Source organism: Peromyscus maniculatus, chromosome 8 (assembly GCF_049852395.1).
Source record: "Peromyscus maniculatus bairdii isolate BWxNUB_F1_BW_parent chromosome 8, HU_Pman_BW_mat_3.1, whole genome shotgun sequence".
In the NCBI taxonomy this organism is placed as follows: domain Eukaryota; kingdom Metazoa; phylum Chordata; class Mammalia; order Rodentia; family Cricetidae; genus Peromyscus; species Peromyscus maniculatus.
The window spans coordinates 65,628,260-65,645,625 of NC_134859.1; the positions used below are offsets into that span (position 1 = coordinate 65,628,260).

At 53.2% G+C, this 17,366-nt stretch overlaps 1 protein-coding gene across 5 annotated transcripts in view; it reads left to right on the top strand.

Moving 5' to 3' along the window:
- Rab11fip4 (RAB11 family interacting protein 4) overlaps nucleotides 1-17,366 on the top strand; it is a 113,675-nt gene that overhangs the window by 59,592 nt on the left and 36,717 nt on the right. Inside the window, exon 1 of one of the 5 annotated variants that reach the window (XM_015996274.3) lies at nucleotides 12,146-12,401. The exons of 2 other annotated variants lie outside the window; for them this stretch is intronic. In XM_015996274.3, the coding sequence (XP_015851760.1) occupies nucleotides 12,372-12,401 (30 nt within the window). In that variant the 5' untranslated portion in view covers nucleotides 12,146-12,371. Of the gene's footprint in view, nucleotides 1-12,145; nucleotides 12,402-12,463; nucleotides 12,616-17,366 lie in introns of those variants that run through there. 2 more of the 5 variants (XM_076542973.1, XM_076542974.1) reach the window with 2 other exon arrangements.

Genomic DNA, 17,366 nt, shown 5'->3' on the forward strand with positions numbered 1-17,366 from the left:
TCTGGGAAGCGCTCACTTTGGTCACTGTCACCCCTCCAGCTAGGGGTGTGACCATCGAACACACACAGCACCCTTGACCCCTGCCTTGGTGGTCTCACCTCAGAGGGGGCTACCATATCCTGTGCTCAGAGCAGCACCTGACCTACGGTGAGCCCCAGCAAACAGTAACAAAGGAACAAGCCTCTCCCCAAGGTTCCCACGGGCCCTGCAGAGGGGAAGTTGATAGCAGCTATCATGACTGCCATGAGGAAGGAGCTACCTTACAGGTGGGCAGCGAAGGGACAAATGCTGTTCCAGCCAGTAACCACCATGTGACTGGAACCTGACCCTAAATGCTCCCTGTGTGGTAGGTACTTTTCCACCTTTTTTTTTTTTTTGGTCTTTCGAGACAGGGTTTCTCTGTGTAGCTTTGCGCCTTTCCTGGAACTCACTTTGGAGACCAGGCTGGCCTCGAACTCACAGAGATCCGCCTGCCTCTGCCTCCCGAGTGCTGGGATTAAAGGCGTGCGCCACCACCGCCCGGCTATTTTTCCCACCTTTTTATATAGACGGGAGTATGAGGCACTGGAGTCCCTCACCTGGCAGTCATGTCGGCCACAAAGCTGCTTGCAGGTTGTGCCTGGTTTAGATCTGAAATCAGGTAGCTTTGTCAGGTGGTTAGATGCCAAGCCTGAAGCAGGGAGAGGCTTCCTTGCCTGAGGCCAGGTCTCCAGACCTTGGGCGAGTGCATCACTAGGCAAGCCAGACTTGGACAGGTGGGATGATCAGGCCAAGCCTGGTGTTGAGGGGGCCCCATGAGGAAGCAGCCAATTCTGCCCTGGGGGCGGGGGTCAGAGCAAGCACAGTGGTGGTCACACTAGGTCTCTAAAGCTTAGTCACGGTTGTCAACATAAAGCTTCATCGGGAAAGAAAATACTGCATGATCCCTCTTATCTATGGAACTTGAAAAATATTTTTTCAAGGAGCTGGCCAGATGACTTAACAGTTAAGCTGCTCTCACGGAGAACCCATGTCAGGTAGCCCACAACTGCCTGTAACCCTGGCACTAGAGGGTATCAGGGTGCTTCTGGCCACCTCGCACACCAGCACTCATGTGTACATACCCACATGCAGACAGACGGACATACAACACATAATTAGAAATCATAAAAATAAATATTTTTAAAGGTTGGGCTAGGGTGTAGCTCAGTGGTGGAACACTTCCTGACATGTTTGAGACCCGGGGTTTGATGCCCAGCACCATGACAGGAAAAGCTTGGCTATGTAGGGATGGAGAATAGAATCGTTCCCAGGACTGGGTGGGGAATCGATGGCCAGAGGTGGGTCAGGTGCAAAGCAGCTGACAGGATGAACAAGTTGAGGAGCAGATTGCAGAGCCTGTGGCTGTGGCTGGTGGGAGTGAATCGTAGGAATTTTACTTCAAGAGGAGATTAAAGTTGCTTTCGGGATGGGGTTGGGGTGTGTGTGGCATGATAGTAATTATTCCACTATAGTAGCCATGGTACTAGATATGTATTTTACATGCAATATATATTTTCAGTTTGTGCGGAGGGGGTAGTAGCTTGACCTAGGGTGGTGACAGCCATTGAGTGCAGGCAGACTCAGGACCTGCCGCTGTGAGGCCCGAGGCTGAGAGAGGCCTCCTGGGCTGGTCACTCCCAATGAGCTCTGGGTGAATGCCTGGGTAGTTAGCTAAGTGCAGTGGGAATGGGACCGAGGGAGAGCGGGTTTCAGGGGAAACCAGGCATCTGGTATGTGGATATGTTCCCTTTGGATGCCTCTCAGATACCGGGGCCATGTTACCAATAAGTGGAAGTAGACGGTCAGATCCCTGTGGGTTCCAGGCCCTCATTCTTCCGAAGTGTGTGCTGCCAGGTGGTGGTGGTGCATGCCTTTAATCCCAGCACTCGGGAGGCAGAGGCAGGAGGATCTCTGTGAGTTGAGGCCAACCTGGTCTACAGAGTGAGATCCAGGACAGCCAGGGCTACACAGAGAAACCCTATCTCAAAAAACTTAAAAAACAAAACAAAAAAACCAGCCTGGAATACACAAGGCCTCCAAAGCAAACTAGTGGTCAGGAGAGATGGCTTAGCCATGGAAGACTAAAGACAACCAAAGAGCAAACAAAACCAAAATCACAACAGGGGACTGAACTGCGGTCCACCCTACTGTTCAGGTGAGAGCCCCAAGCTGAGAGACTAGGTAAGCACAGCAGAGGGACTGTTGGGGGCTGTAGCCTGAGCAGAGTGGATGCCAGGGGACCTCACCCCTATGAATGTGGCCTTGTGGTTACGTCAGGGCAGCAGGAAACCTGGCCTGAAAACAGCCTCTTTTTAGGGCACTCCCCCCCCACCCCCCACCCCACGGGCCTCCTCTGGGCTCAGCCTCTCCAGTTTCCACCTGAACACAGTGGCTCCTTCAGCCCTGGGCTGTGGTTTCTCCTTGAGTAGGAAGAACAGTGGCTCAGTGTCTGGAGGCCAGGCGTCTTTGGTTTCCCTTTGCTGAGCCCAGCCCTGGCAGAGAAGCCACAAAGAGCTTGTGTGTGTGTGTGCCGAGAGAGGAGAGGCCAGCCCCAGTTCTCCGACCAGCCTTCTGTTTATCCAGGGATAGATTGGACAGGCCCAAGGAAGCTGTGGCATCCGGGCCTCTTGGAGTCGCCCCAGGCTCTACCTTCCTGATGCTGGGTCCTAGGCTCAGTGGCTCTACTGCAGAGCTAGGCCTACAGGCCTCCTGGTGTCTGCTGTGGCTGGGGGCGCGTTTCCACCGAGGTGATTAAGGAGACAATTTTCAGGGATTTGTTTGCTTTGAAAGTGGAATTATAAACCTTTTAGTGTCTTCTGACCAGAAAAATCAGTCTACGCTCATCCATATCCAGTAGTTGTTTGGGGTGTGTGTGTGTGTGTGTGTGTGTGTGTGTGTGTGTGTGTGTAAGTGAGAGAGAGAGAGAGAGAGAGAGAGAGAGAGAGAGAGAGAGAGAGAGAGAGAGAGAGAGAGTAATGACAGGCCCCATGGAGTGTCCCTTGCAGAGGACCTCATTTTGGGCTGAGAATGAGGCAGATGACTAGAAAGGACAGGGACATGCTAAGGGGTGTTGGAGGGCCTCATGTGAGAACCAAGCCTGAGCATCCATCCATGGGACTGAGGAGAGGCTGAAAGTGGACACAGCTGAGGCACAGTGGGCAGGTCCCCAAGACCTGGTGTGAGCTGCGCCTGCTGAAAAGCCGCCCAGATGGACAGTGGACACCTCCTGAACAGGTGACAGAGAGGGAAGTGGAAGCCTGCCTGGCCCAGGCGGGTCAGAGGCAGGTCTCAGCTCTGTCCCCAGGCCCTGTCACCAGGCCTCATCTGTGGTATGGATCAGCCACCGCTGCTGTGTAGCTGGTGAAAGTGAAAAGCGTGGAGAGGGAGGCCCACGGCAGGCAGGCAATAATTGGTAGTTCTTACTAAGAATAAGCGGCCAGGGGCGGGGTGTGCTCGTACACACCCTTTAATCCAGTACCTGGGAGGCAGAGGTGGGTGATCTCTGTGAACTGGAGGCCAGCCTGGTCCACATAGCAAGTTCCAGCTACAGAGAAAAACTCTGTCTCAAAAAACAAACAGCGGGCTGGAGAGATGGCTTAGCGGTTAAGAACACTGACTGCTCTTCCAAAGGACCCGGGTTCAATTCCCAGCACCCATATGGCAGCTCACAACTGTCTGTAACTCCAGTTCCAAGGGACCAGGGGACCCGCACACAGACAAAACACCAATACACATAAAATAAAAAATTAAAAAAAAAAAAAACAGCAATTTTAAAAAAAAAGGAAATTATCCTCATTGTGGTCCAGGCCCCACCTCACTGGGGTCCACGCCCCGTGGGCATCACAGCAGCTGGTCTTGGGCTTCAGGCATAGTGATCGTGACCCAGGGAGTCATTGTCCCTTGACCAGACAGGGGAGTCTTTATCTGGAGGTGACAGCTGAGTGGAGTTTTGCAGGATAAACAGGAGTTTTTCTGATAGCCAGAAAGGACCAAACATTTGATAATAAAGCAATAGTCTCAGTCTGCTCCCATCGCCTCAACCAAGCTTTGTGATTAGGGGAGAGCCTTTTTTTTATGCATGCTTCAATTCCCCACCTTTCTATTTCCTCTTTTTTTTTTTTTGACATTGCCACCCCTTTTGAGACCAGCCCCACCCCCACGCCCCTCCCCCATTTGTTCTTACAAACTGGGAATTGAACCTAGAGTCTGGCACGTGCAAGGTCAGTGCTCTGTACTGAGCTACACCTCAGCCCTTTGTGGCTCTCAGTATTTTGCTCGCCCTGGGGCCGTTGTGTAGCCGAGCCAGGCCTGAAGACCACTCACCTCTCACAAGCTCGACACCCCTGGGTGAGAGTCCTTGAGGAGCCACGTGCCCAGGCCTGGCCCTGGGGTGGGTGTGCTGATGAGAAGCAGAGGGCTGGAAAGCAGAGCCTGAGGTGAAGGAGGCCTGGCCTCTGCCAGAGTTGTAGCTGACGAGAAAGAGGCTAGCAGCGGCCCTGACGATAGCAGAGTCACAACTGTCCAGACAGCAAGTCGGTATATATAGTGACCCTCTCCAGAGGCAAAAAACGCATTGCCTAAATCCTGGGGCTGACAGCCTTTGCACCCCACAGCCTCTCTATCCCTCACCCCGCCTTTTTTTACCGCCTCTCTTTCCTCCCTCGCTCCTCTCCTTCTTCGAATGTGTTGGTTTCCATGTTGTTCTTGAGATAGGGTCTTAGGCTGTAGCCTTAGCACTCACAGTGTAGCCCAGGCTGGCCTTGGCCGTGTTCTTCAGAGTTCATGCTTGCTCACCTGACTTCTCTGATACAGTGCCAGTCTGTAGCACCCAACCAAGACTTTGCACTGTTCTCCGCTGCACCCACAAGACCCACAACAGCGCCGGGCACATAGCACATCCTCATCCTTTAGGAAGGAATGAAGGAACGAAGGACACCCTCAGCCAGGATCATATATATGCCTTCCTTCTGCGGACTCACCATCCACGAGCACCTGGCTTTGCCATTTGCCTGGAGTTGCCAGCAGCCAGTGGACAGTTGTAGACTCTGAGTCATCAAGGAGCAGGTGCGGGTCAGGAGCCGCTGCTTTCCCTTTTATTCTGAACGCTCGCCCAGGTTGGCCGTGAATTGATCTGGGTGGGGTGGGTGAGCCAGCCCCAGTCCAGGGAAGGTGAGAGGTGAGTCTGGGAAGAGGAGTATTTATATTGCCGTGGGTGTGGTGGGCAGTTACCTGATGTCACCGAAGGAAGGAAAGGAGTTTCCCTCCTAGTCCTCCCTATTCTGAATCAAAAGGAACCTTGTCCCTCTCCCTTCCCCAGCCACCTCTTCTTGGTGACTGTGTGACTCAGAGACGTGTGTCAATGAGGAAACATGCTTTGCTCACCATCATCCCCTACTATCCTGGGTTTGAATGACTAAGAAAACCCACTCTTCATGTGGGCACTGGAGCTACAGGCCCAGCATGGTGGCACAGGCCTTTAATCCTAGCATTTGGGAGGCAGAGGCAGGCAGCTCTCTGTGCATTAGGAGCTAGCCTTGTCTACATAGTGAGTACCAGGACCAGGCCAGCTGGAGTTACACAGTGATACCCTGCCTCAAAAAAAAGGAAGGAAGAAAGAAAATGGAGCTGTGTACCCTGAAGACCCAGTCCCACCCAAACCTCACAGGGTCCGGCCAGACGTTAGGAGGGAGCCTGGCCTGGGGACCTGATGGCTGCAGAGGACAGACACTTGTTGCAGGGTCTATCCTGGGGTAGCACAGGGTGTGGTGTGGAGGAATCTGCACCTGGGCTGTGCAGCCCCAGCTTTGCAGGGGAGACTTTGTGGACCAAGGATAGGGAGCAGGAGAGGATGGTCCTGCTTCCCAGGGAGATGCTGGGCCCGTCCCAGCCCCTGGCACAAACCCAATAGAAAGGAAGTCAGGCTCAGGCTTCCAGGGGCCTCCCAGGTTTCCTGAGGAGGGGATTGGACATAACTTTCCTTTGGGGGGACAGGCCACTGCCACTTAGGCTTCTGCCTGCCTGCTTGTCTCGCTCCTCTTTTCCTAGGCCACTGGACCATGGTGATTCATCCACTGTATTCTGGGACTGGAAGCTGAGACTTAAGTCACAGCTGACACTTTCTATGTGTGGACTCTAGAAACCTCTGAGGAGAGGTGACAAAGGTCAAGAGCGTGTGGTACAGTCCCAGCAGGCTTTGCTGCACAGCCACACTGTATTGAACAGGAGCCATGTCCAGGGTGTGTGTGTGTGTGTTGACAGAAGCAACCCACTCATGTGACCCAGCATGACTGATGTTGACAGTTCTGGTTAATGACTGATGTCCATCCTGGAGCGCTCGAGACTGGGAGGGGAAGGGGAAGCCTGCCTACGATCCTGGCTGTCACAGGTGGATTGGACAGCAGGGAGGAGCAAAGCCATTCCCAAATTGGGGCTGCTTTCGGGGTGTGGTTCCATGGGAGAAGAGGTTGTAAATGTGGCCTCACGTGGAAGACCATATGCCAGGTAGGCAGAAGCGAAACTCGTATTTTTTTAATCTTAAGAAATGTTATTGGGGCAGTGGTGGCACATACCTTTAATCCTAGTACTTGGGAGGCAGAGGCAGATGGATCTCTGAGAGTTCCCGGCTAGCCTGGTCTACATAGTGAGTTCCAGGACAGCCAGGGCTCTGTAGAAAGACCCTGTCTCAAAAAGTTGTTTTTTTAATTTTTTTTTAATTACATTTATTTAATGTGTGTGGAGAGCAGAGGACAGTCTGTGGGAGTCAGTTTTCTCCTTCCATCATGGGAGATCCAGGGATTGAACTCAGGTCACCAGTCTTCATGGCAAGTGACTTTACTGGAGGAGCTAGCTTGTTGGCCCTTTACTTATTTACCTGCTTGTTGGCTTGTATGTGCATGATGCTGGGTGGCGTGTGCCACCAAGTGCATGTAGACGTCAGAAGGCAACTTGGTGAAGCAGGGCTTCTTTTAATTTTAAAATTATGCGTATATGTATCTGTGTGTGGATATGTACATGTGAGTCTAGAAGAGGGCATCGGAGCCCCGGAGCTAGAGTTAGAGATAGTTGTAAACTTCCTGCTGTGGGTGCTGGGAACTGAACTGGGGACCTCTGCGAGAGCAGTATGCACTCTTAACCATGGAGCGACTCTCCCTCTTAGCAGTTGCTTAGAGGATTCCTCTCTCAGGCAGGGTCTCCACTGAACCCAGGGAGGTTCAAAGAACCAAGTGTGAGACACCCATCGCCACCCCCCACCCTCCACTCCCTGAGGCCAGACGTAGTTGGCTGTTTTCTATCTGCTGTCAGCCCTCAGCTGCTCTCTGCTCGCTCAGCTAAGGTTGGCAGGCATCAGATGCTTGGGTAATGTTAACACCAAGTAATAATGTGCCCCTTTCCTGCTGGGTGCTGGCAGCGGAGAAAACGTGGTTCTAGGAGAGGAGGAACATACTGACCCGAACTGACCATCCTCTCTTCATCTATACCACCCAAGCCATGTGATTCGGGAGGGCAGGACTCCTGCTCACTGGTATGTTCTCTGCCAGCTTCTACCAACTCTGGCATCCAACTTCATAGGAGTATGGTGTGTCCAGCCCGACAGGAAAGTCGGTCCCATGACAGAATCAATCGTTCAGAGTGGCTGGGCCATCCAAAAGTTATTCTTGGATACATTCTCCGGAAGAATTGTCTGGAACAGGATTTGGTTTGAATGTTGGTTTTTTCTCCTCAAAAAGAAAGTCAGGCCGGGCAGTGGTGGTGCACGCCTTTAACCCCAGCACTCGGAGGTAGAGGCAGGCAGATCTCTGTGAGTTCGAGGCCAACCTGGTCTACAGAGAGAGTTCCAGGACAGCCACAGAGAAACCCTGTCTGGAGAAAAAAGAAAAAAAAAGAAAAAGAAAAAGAAGGAAGGAAGTCAGTCAGTCAGTCAGATCCCTTAGGAGACTCAGTCTGCTGGGCTAGCCAGGTGGAAAAGCAGAGCAGGAAGGCGAGGGCTCTGACTGGCAAGCAGCATCGGGACCCCAGCCCTCTCTGAGCCTCAGTCTCTCTGCCCATAAAAGGGCAGAAGAGTCCAGGAGCTACTGATGCACAGTTTCCCACCTTAATACAGTTTGACTCCGCAATAGATAAAACACAGCCATACGTAAGGGACGAGGGAATGCTAACTGAAGACACCTGATGTCCCCAGCCTCAAGGACAGGGGCAGGGTACTCTGCTCAGGAGCAGAATGTATTTCCCCGCTAACTCACTCTTGGGTACTCTCTTGGGTACCCAGTGCTGGGTATTGAACCCAGGGCTTTGGGCATACTTGACAAGATATCTTCCAGTGGTGCCACATTGTCAGTTCTTTTCTGTTAATTCCTGCAGTCTTTTGTTATTTGTGGGGCTTTGGTGTTGTTTGATTGTCTTTGTTTTTGTTCTGTTTGAGACAGTCTCATGGTGCTACCTTGGCTGGCCTAGAACTCCTACATAAACCAGGCTGGCATCGAACACCGAGAGATCACAAGCCTCTGCACCACCATCCTGGGCTTTGTTGCTGTTATTGTTTTGAGACGGTATCACATAGCACAGGCTGGTCTTAAACTCCACAAATTGGAGCGATAGGCACCCCCCTCCATTCCTGGCATTATAGGTGTCTTGTTGTTGTTGTGGGTTGTTTTGTTTTGTTATAGTTTCTTTATGTTTGTTTGATTTTTTTGAGTTAGGGTACACCCCTTCACGATCTAGCTGAGGATGACCTTGAACTCTTTATCCTCCTGCTTCTACCTCCCAGTTGCTGGGCTTACACAGTGCATCACAACTTTAACCCCCTTTGGCCCAGGGACACAGAGATTTGCCCCGAACTCTTGGGTTCCCACATGTTATTCAGTCCTGGAAGTTACTCAGTCTGGTTACCACCTCGACCTCAACATCATTGGTCCCCTGAACCCTGCTGGCAGGTGCCAGGCCTCTCCTGGAAGATAGTGGTAACTCCCCCCAAGTCCTTTCTGTTCCTCCATGTTCTCCTCTCAACCCCTTGCCGGAAGGATAGAGTTAGATGTGGGTTAGTGGAGGTGAGGAACCCCTCTGCACAATTATTCTTTAATCAGAACCATCAGGGAGTGGAGACTGTGCACCTGGGTGAATGGGGCTTGGAGTTTTATGGGGCAGGAAAGATTCTCGACCACAGACCTATTTTCCGCTTTCCCAAGGTCGTAAATTCTGGTGGAGGCCCTAATCACATTGGCGTCTGCACCGGGTGTCCCCTGGCATGCTGACCCTGCTCTGGAGCCCCCCTGCTCCTGATTGCCCAGGGAGCATGTTAAATCTTCCTGCAGGGAAGTTTCTCAGGTGGCCTGAAGCTTCTTGGCTCTTAACCCCTCATATAGTTAGTTAGCAATGACTTCTATTTACCGAGTGCCTTATGTCCCAGGCCCCATGCTAAGAACTGTTTGGTTTTATTTTGAGCTTCCCAACATTTAATAATGTGTAGAATTGCTGGGCAGTGGTGGCATATGCCTTTAATCTCAGCACTAGGAAGGCAGATCTCTGAGTCTGAGGCCAGTATGGTCTACAGAGCAAGTTCCAGGACCGTCAGAAAAAGAAAAAAAATGCCTTCTTGAAAAACCAAACCAACCAAACAAACAAGTTTAAAATTACCGGTCTAATCTAAAATGCCCATTGCTGTTACCTCTTAAATCCTGAAATGTCAAATGCCTTACTGGTGTTCTCTAGAGTGTGTAGATGAGTTAAATACAATTCGCTCAGGTCTTTAAGCCATGGCCCTTGGTTCTGGGGCCCACACCCCTAACACCAAGTTAGACAGCTGCCGGGAGCTCCCGGGTCATGGGGGCTGTCAGCATGTTAATATGGGGTGATGGAATGTTGGTATGACAAGCGTTGCATTCGACAGGTACTTCGTTGTTTCATCCAAATCTCACACCTGAAAGAGGAAGTGTCTTATCTCTATTTTATAGAGGAAGACACTGAGGCTCCAGCACATTGGGCAACTTCCTGCTGGTAACAGAAGGCGGTAGCAATGTTCAGTGCGTCTGAGCACCGTTATCACTTGGCTTTTTGTTTTTGTTGTTGTTGAGAGAAAGTCTCATTTTGTAGCACAGACTACCTTCAAACTCATGGCAATCCCCTGGCCTCAGACTCTGTTGGGGTTACTGGCAGAAACTACCATGTCCAACTAACTCACTTTGGTTTTCAGGACAAATAACCTAACCCACTTCCTGTGAGAAAAATAAAGAGGGCCCCACTGACATCACCCACTCCATAAAGGTCTTAAACATGTTATCCAAGAAAAAAAAAATCAGAAAAGAGTGTATGCTTAACATTTAAAACATTTTAAAAGCCATGGCTGGGTTTCCTGGCTTGGGGTGAACTAGGAGGGGCTCGCCAGGTAAATTTTCCCCGCTGTGTTGGTTGAATGGCAGCAGAGTCCCAGAAGGAATGATCGCCTTGGGTCCTGCTCTCTGGAGTAGTCCAGACTGCGGGCCTTGGAAGCAAAGAGAAGCCAGGGTAGATCACCTGGACTCAGCCACATCCCAAACCACTGGAGGCCGCTGAGCTCAGGTCCCAGGGCCAACACGCAAGCATTTGAGAGTCCTGCCTTTGCCTAGGGCTTAACAGTCAGTGTGCCAGGAGGTGGAATGTGGTGTTCCCTTCTTTCAACCGAGTCTCAGAAAGGTAACGGAAACTCCCAGGACAAAGAGCTGACAAACAGGACCCAAACCCAGGCCTGCCTTCCTCCAAAGCCAAGACACAGCTCATTGACTCTGTGTATCCAGGACTGTGAGGGACTTAAACAGAGACAGCGTGAGAAACAGCCGTGGTGTCTGCACACAGTTCCAAAGGTCATACAGAAACTACAAGACATTAATTTAGAGAAGGCCTCAGGGGATGGAATTTCCCCCTCTCACAGACCTTAGCAGGAACTTCCCCCTCTCACAGAACTCTCCCGCTAAGGCTGTCCAGGCAAACCTGCAACTCTGTGGGCTTTGAGCAGGTAACGGAGAACGGGATTTACTGCAAGGCACACAGTGTGTGTGTGTGTGTGTGTGTGTGTGTGTGTGTGTGTGAGCTGAGAGCAAAGGGTTAGAGCAGTGGTCCTCAACCTTCCTAATGCTGCGTCCCTGTAACACAGTCCCTCCCGTTGGGGTGACCCCACCCCAACCATAAAATTATTGCTGCTACCGTTATGAATCATAATGTAAATATCTGATATGTGACTTCTGTGAAAGGGTCGTTCAGTGGCGACCCAGAGATTGAGAACCACTGACAGAGCACGTGGGCAAGCAGCAGAAAGGTGTGTGTGTGTGTGTGTGTGTGTGTGTGTGTGTGATGTGATGTGAGGCCACCCTGCCCATACTAACCATACCCAAGTGCTTGTGTCACTTTGTAGAGCAGTAAGAACTCGGCAGGTGGCTTGAGGCCTGTCAGGAGAGTAATCTGCTTTCTCCAGTTACGTGAAACACTACGAAGTTGAAGGGAAACTTCCTTCTTAACGTTTTGCTGCTTGGCTTTTAGTCCTAACATTCCCGCCTTGTTTAAACCCTGAACGATGTGAAGGCCTGAGCGCGATGGCGCGATGGCGTTTCCGATGTAAGCCCCCCCCACTCCCTTTTGCTGTGTTCTCCAGTTCTTGTTGCCACTTGTATCTCGGTGCTGGACGAACTATGGCTAGCTTTCGCTTGGCGTGAAGAGAGAAAAGTTGTAGGTAGGACTGAGCCTAAACAGATCAGACTCCAGCCGGTGGTAGGCTGGGGCAGGGTTTGGCAGACTTTCCGTCCGTGAGCTCGAGCCGGGCAGTGCGGCCTGAATCTCGCCCAGCAGTGACATCAGTGACACTGCTTCGGAGCCGGCGGGAGAGTAAGCGCAAACTCCGGACTTCTTTGATCACCCTCCACCCGCCTCCACCCGGGGCTGCAGCCGCGGCGCGCCCGGGCGAGCTCCACCCACCCAGGCGCCGACCCGGAGGCCATTGGCGGACGCCGCCTCCGCCACCTGCCCCTTACCTTGGGTGGGCGGGGCTACCTGGGCCCCGCCCCCGCGTCTCGGGTTCCCAAGCCGCCCGGGCCTCAGGACCCGCCCCCTGCACGGAGGCCCCGCCGCCAGAGCCTCGGGAGCACGGGCGCCTCGTGATGTCACGGCAGCTTTGATACAAAGAGCCCCTTCGGCCCACGCGGGTCTCCCGGCAACCGGTGCGGGCGGAGGCGGGACCGGCGGCTTCAACTGGTGCGGAGCAGCGCGCCGCCCGGATTGTTTTCGGAGCACGGTGCTGGCTGGGTCCCCGCGCGCCCCGCCCGACCCGGCTCCACAAGCGCCTGGCTTCTAGTCCATCTGCAGCGGCCCGACCTGCGGCCGGTCGGGGGATGCACACCCCGCCGGCTCCCGGATGCCAGGTAAGCGGCGGTCTCGGGACGCACCTGGCCTGGACCCGGGAAGTTGGAGGATCCGTCGGTCGCGTCCACCCCTCTCCACGCCGATCAGGGAGATCGGGGTACCTGCGCTGTCTGGCGGGGGCTCAGAGGCGAAGCCACCGACCCCTCTGTCCGCCCCGGGCCCTCTGCCCAGCGCCCAGGTGGGAGCGTGAGCAGAACCAGTTCGGTGCCCAAGGTGGGTGGCCGCGCTCCCTGCGGCGCTGTTTCCAGAAGTGTTTTAGGGGGATTTGGTGGGGTTGGGAAGGGCGCTTGTCAGCCCCCACCCCACCCCGCCTACCCCCAACACACACATCAGCGCCCTGCTCTTGGCTGGGCTGCTTCTCTAGGGAGCTGTGTGTGGCGAAGTTTTTCCGTAGGTGATGGCGACTGCGCGGAGCCGCTTTCCTGCTGCTCCTCTTTCTCGGGGTATCTGAGGGGTCAGAAGATAAAGCCAGCCAGTTAAGGGTTTTGAGGCAGGACCTGCTTCCCCTCAGCGAGATGCTGCTATGGGTGGAGGTGTGCGCAGGCTGCCCGCTTAGGTCCTCAAGTTCAGTAAAAGCCCACAGTCCACCTCGGTGCAAGTTGTTGACACAACTGCTTCTCTGCTGCGACAAGTGTCTCCCAGGGCCTCTGTAAACCTGGTTCCAACAGGGCCCTAGACCGTAATCCGTACCATTTGTCACGCCTCTCCATTCCTGCCTCTGGTCCTGCTTTTCCCCAAAAGAGCTAGAAATGACTTGTCCCCGGACTCCGAGACACTCGCCAGTGTTCATTGATTTATAGGCCCCCTCAAAGGAGCCAGAGGGATGGGGGGGGGGGGGAGCGGCGTCCTGCCTTGTGCCTGGTTCTCACATTCCTTTGGGGTTGGGCCCCAGGTTGCACTGGTTCCTGGTGATCTCTGTAAACCTCTGCCTCCCTCCCTTCACAGAGCGGGAGGCAGGTGATAATTGCTTGCTTTCCCTCATTCCCTGGGGCAATTTCGAGGGCCCTCCCCCCCCCCCAGGTGAAAGATGGTTTCTTTGATTGCTAGGGAAAGGAGGCTCAATGGGGAGGGTTTTACAGCCGCAAAGACTTTGGCTATTGGGCTATCTCCTCCACCCACCTCCACTAGCTGAGATCTCAGGTTTCAGCCCCCGCCCCCACCCCAGGTTCTGGTACTGCGACAGTGACCCAGACCTTAACCTGCTCATTGGCCTCTCAGGAAATGCAGGGTTAAATGCCTAGGGAACTTTATATGTGGGGCACATCCTTGTCCTCCCCGGGACCTTGAGTTCCTGGGTCTAATCGGACACTGCCCAACTATCTGGAACGCTTGGGCCAGTTCCTGTGGGTGCTTTTGAGGGCGAGTACAGAGTGACCTGTGGAAGTGGGGGAAGCTGGTGAAGAATGTGGGGCGGGCGGGCGCATGTAAGCCACACAGCTTGGTTGGGTTGGCTGTCTGGTGGAAACCACTCGGGAATTTGGGTTCTGGGTTTAGGTGTCGGGATCAGAGTAAATGACAAGGGAAACCTGAGAGATAAGACTGGGCTTCAGGGCAGGGATGGTTCAGTCGCCAGGCCAGGTAAGCCAGCTGGAAGGTCTGACCTTTGCCCCCAGACTGCCGGGAGCCTGTCCTTGGAAAGGTCTTTTAGCCAGGGAAGGAGGAAAGGCTGAAGTTAGGGACCGCAGTGGTTTGAGCCGTCTTTTGGGGGGCTCGACAGGGCGTTTCATGGGGGCAGGGGAGGTTCCCTCTGACTGCCTGTGCCAGGCCTAAAGCAAGCTGGCACCTCCCGGCCTCTTGCTGTCCGGGGAGGCTCTTTCTCTTGAGCTCTTCCCTGAGGGCTGTCACAGCTCACTCCTCCGTCCTTCCCAGTCTGGTGGTGGTGCTGACCAGGTACCTCGTTTTCAGGGGCTGGCAGTCCCTCTTGGTAGCCTGGTGTGGCTCTGGTTTCTCCACAGTGAAGCTTGCCTTGAGGATTTCAGGGTTTTACTTGAGTGTATTTATTTTAGGTGAGGGTCAGGAGGAGCTGGGCTGGGAGAATTTCCCATGAGATTGCAGGTGGGTGGGCATCTCTGGGAGGGGGTGGACAGCCTAGGCAGAGAGTTCCACTCTACCCTCTGGCCCGTGCTGTCTGCTGGCACAGGGTTTGTGTTTCAAAGGAAGATTCCTTGCCTGGCCCACCATCCGGCGTTAGTGAGTCTAGTGCCCTGGCCTCACCAGGTACACAGGACCCTGGGCTGGTAGTCCTTTTGGCCCGGGTCAGCTCTGCAGGCTCTTGGCTCAGTAACTAGGTCTTTATGGCATCAAATCACTGGCCGTGAAATGAGGAAGGCCGCTCAGGTATCACTGCTAGATGAATGGGGTCCTGCCCTGACCAGCTGGGTGTACTGTTCCGTCATGCCCGACTGGCATTTCCCTGGGCATGGTGATCTTCTTTCCTGGATGGCAGTCTCCTCTGTCGGGTGGCGTTTCAGGGCAGAGCACTTTTCCCACAATGACCGGCACAGGGCAAGTGCTGCTTCGTTCATTCATTCTATAGAAACTTGGGTATCTGGTTTTTGAAGCCAGCTTCTGTGTGCAGTGTCGGGGCTCTTGTCGGTGAATGAAATGGATGTGAATCCTTGCTGCGGTGTGGAGCTACGTTACAGGAGTGAGGCAGGACCAGCCAGAAGTCAGGCAGCCTGTGAGACAGGCTGGAGAGCAAGCAGGGAGGAGGGGGCCGGGTTTTCAACACAGTGGCCAGGGAAGTCATTGCTGAGAAGGGACGTCGTGACAGAAGAGGAACAGGCAGAGGGAACAGCAGTTGTAGAGGCCCCGAAGTGTGCGGCCTGTCTAGCACGGTGCGTCCAGCAGGGTTGCAGGCTTTAGCTGTGTGTGCACGGAGACAGAGCAGGGGAATGAGCTCTGCGGTACCGCTGCCAGGCGGCAGGGGCATAGGGTGAGAGCAGCGGTGGCCTGGACACTAGAAATCGCTGCCCAGGACGCCTGACATGGCTCTGCTGTCTTGCAGTCCTTGGAGTTGAGGGGTAAATGGCATCTCTGGGGGAAGAGAGATGTCTGTGTGACTGATGCTGCTCTGAGCTTCCTGCCCTCAGCCTGAGTCTGGTCAGATAAGCCTGTCCACGTGACTGTGGATGGTTGCAAATCATGTGTTTTCCACCACACAACTGAAACCAGTAGAAGCCTTGCTGCTGAACGCCGGTAGCTGTGTCTTGGAGCAGATAGCTGCTTGGAGCCCATTTCCTGGTTCATCCAGGTCAGCTCCTATCAGGTGGGGCAGGACCAGTTACAAGACCCACTAAGTAGTCCACACGCTGACGTCTTCTTTGGCTGTCTCCATCTCTCTGCAGAGCCTGTCTGGCCCCAGGTGCCCTAGACTTCCCTCTACCTGTCTACTGTTGGCCACATAATTCAGGGCACCTATCCCTTAAGGATCCCAGAGAGGCCTTCACACAGCTTTGGGGTTCATCTCTATCTGGGGTTCAAAGTATGTGTTTTAGATACCTCTCCTCATCCATTTTCCCAGTGTGGGTGTGACTAAGAGTTAGGGTGCCTGCCATTTGAGTTCCCAGTGGCTGGAATGAGTGAGTGGCTGTTTCTCCTGGGCAGGACTGTTGGCAGCTTTTAACTTGACCTCATTTCAAAGCAGCCTGCTCCAGAGGCTACAGTGGGGGTCAGATTATGCTCTCCAAAGCCTGGGCTTGGAAGTCTCATTTTTCTCATGCCAGGTGTCGGCACATAGCAGTCACTACCAAGTGTCTAGGGCCTCATCATACTACTCTTAGCTACATGGATTTAGCATCAGCCAGTTCACACGTGCCCATTAAAACTGGTGGATTCTGGGTGGCCCAACCAACCTTACTCAGGATCCTACAGTTTTGTTAAGGAGCAAGAATGTGGATTCTCAGAACCTTCATGGGTACCAGGGGAGACTGTTGTTCCCTTTCTCACTTTTTCCAGTGACCTAGGAAGGGGTCGATGGGGCAAAAGCAACAGCCAGGGATGTGTGTATCCTGGAAGGGTCAGTTGGAGGTCAGGGCCCTCTACAGTGGCCCAGAGCCATAGCTGTCTGTATGACCTCCAGCTCAGCGTCGTCCGGCAGGTAGGCTCTAGTGATGGCCACATGTCTCACCCTTCACTTGACTTCTTTAGCAGAGAGGAGATGCTCCCTTGCTGGTCAGAGATGTAAGTGATTCAACTGGCATTGTCTTCTCAGACAAGCGAGTTATTTCCCAGCCGGGTCGACATTATTCAAATGAAAACAGAGATCTGACAGTGTGGTGGTTTGAAAGAAAATGCCCCCCAAGGGAGTAGCACTATTAGGAGGTATGGCCTTGTCGAGGAAGTGTGTCACTGTGGGGGCGAGCTTTGAGGTCTCTTCTCAAGCTTCTCTCAGTGTGACAGCCAGTTGACTTCCTGTTGCCTCCTCTGAATCAAGATGTAAGGACTCTCAGCTCCAGCACCATGTCTGCCTGCATGCTGACATGCTCCCTGCCATGATGATAATGGACTGAACCTCTGAAACTGTAAATGAGCCATCCCCATTAATTGTTTTCTTTATAAGAATTGCCATGGTCACGGTGTCTCCTCACAACAATAGAAACCCTAAGACAGACAGTTACTAAGATCTGTGTCTTTGTCTGTGGGAGCCTTATCTTTAAAAGTTTTTTAAAGCCACGTGGTGATGGTGCACACCTTTGATCCCAGCACTCAGGAGGCAGAGGCAGATGGATGTCTATGAGTTCGGGGCCAGCCTGGTGTACAGAACTAGTTCCAGGACAGCCAGGACTACACAAAGAGACCTTGTCTTGAAAAAAAAAAATTTTTAAGTATTTTTTGTTTTGTTTTTAAGGTTTATTATTATTATTAGTTATGTGTAGGTATGTGTATCTGTGTGGGGGTGTATGCATGTGAGTGCAGGTGCCCATCTGATTCCCCTGGAGTTGGAGTTACAGACAGTTGTAAGC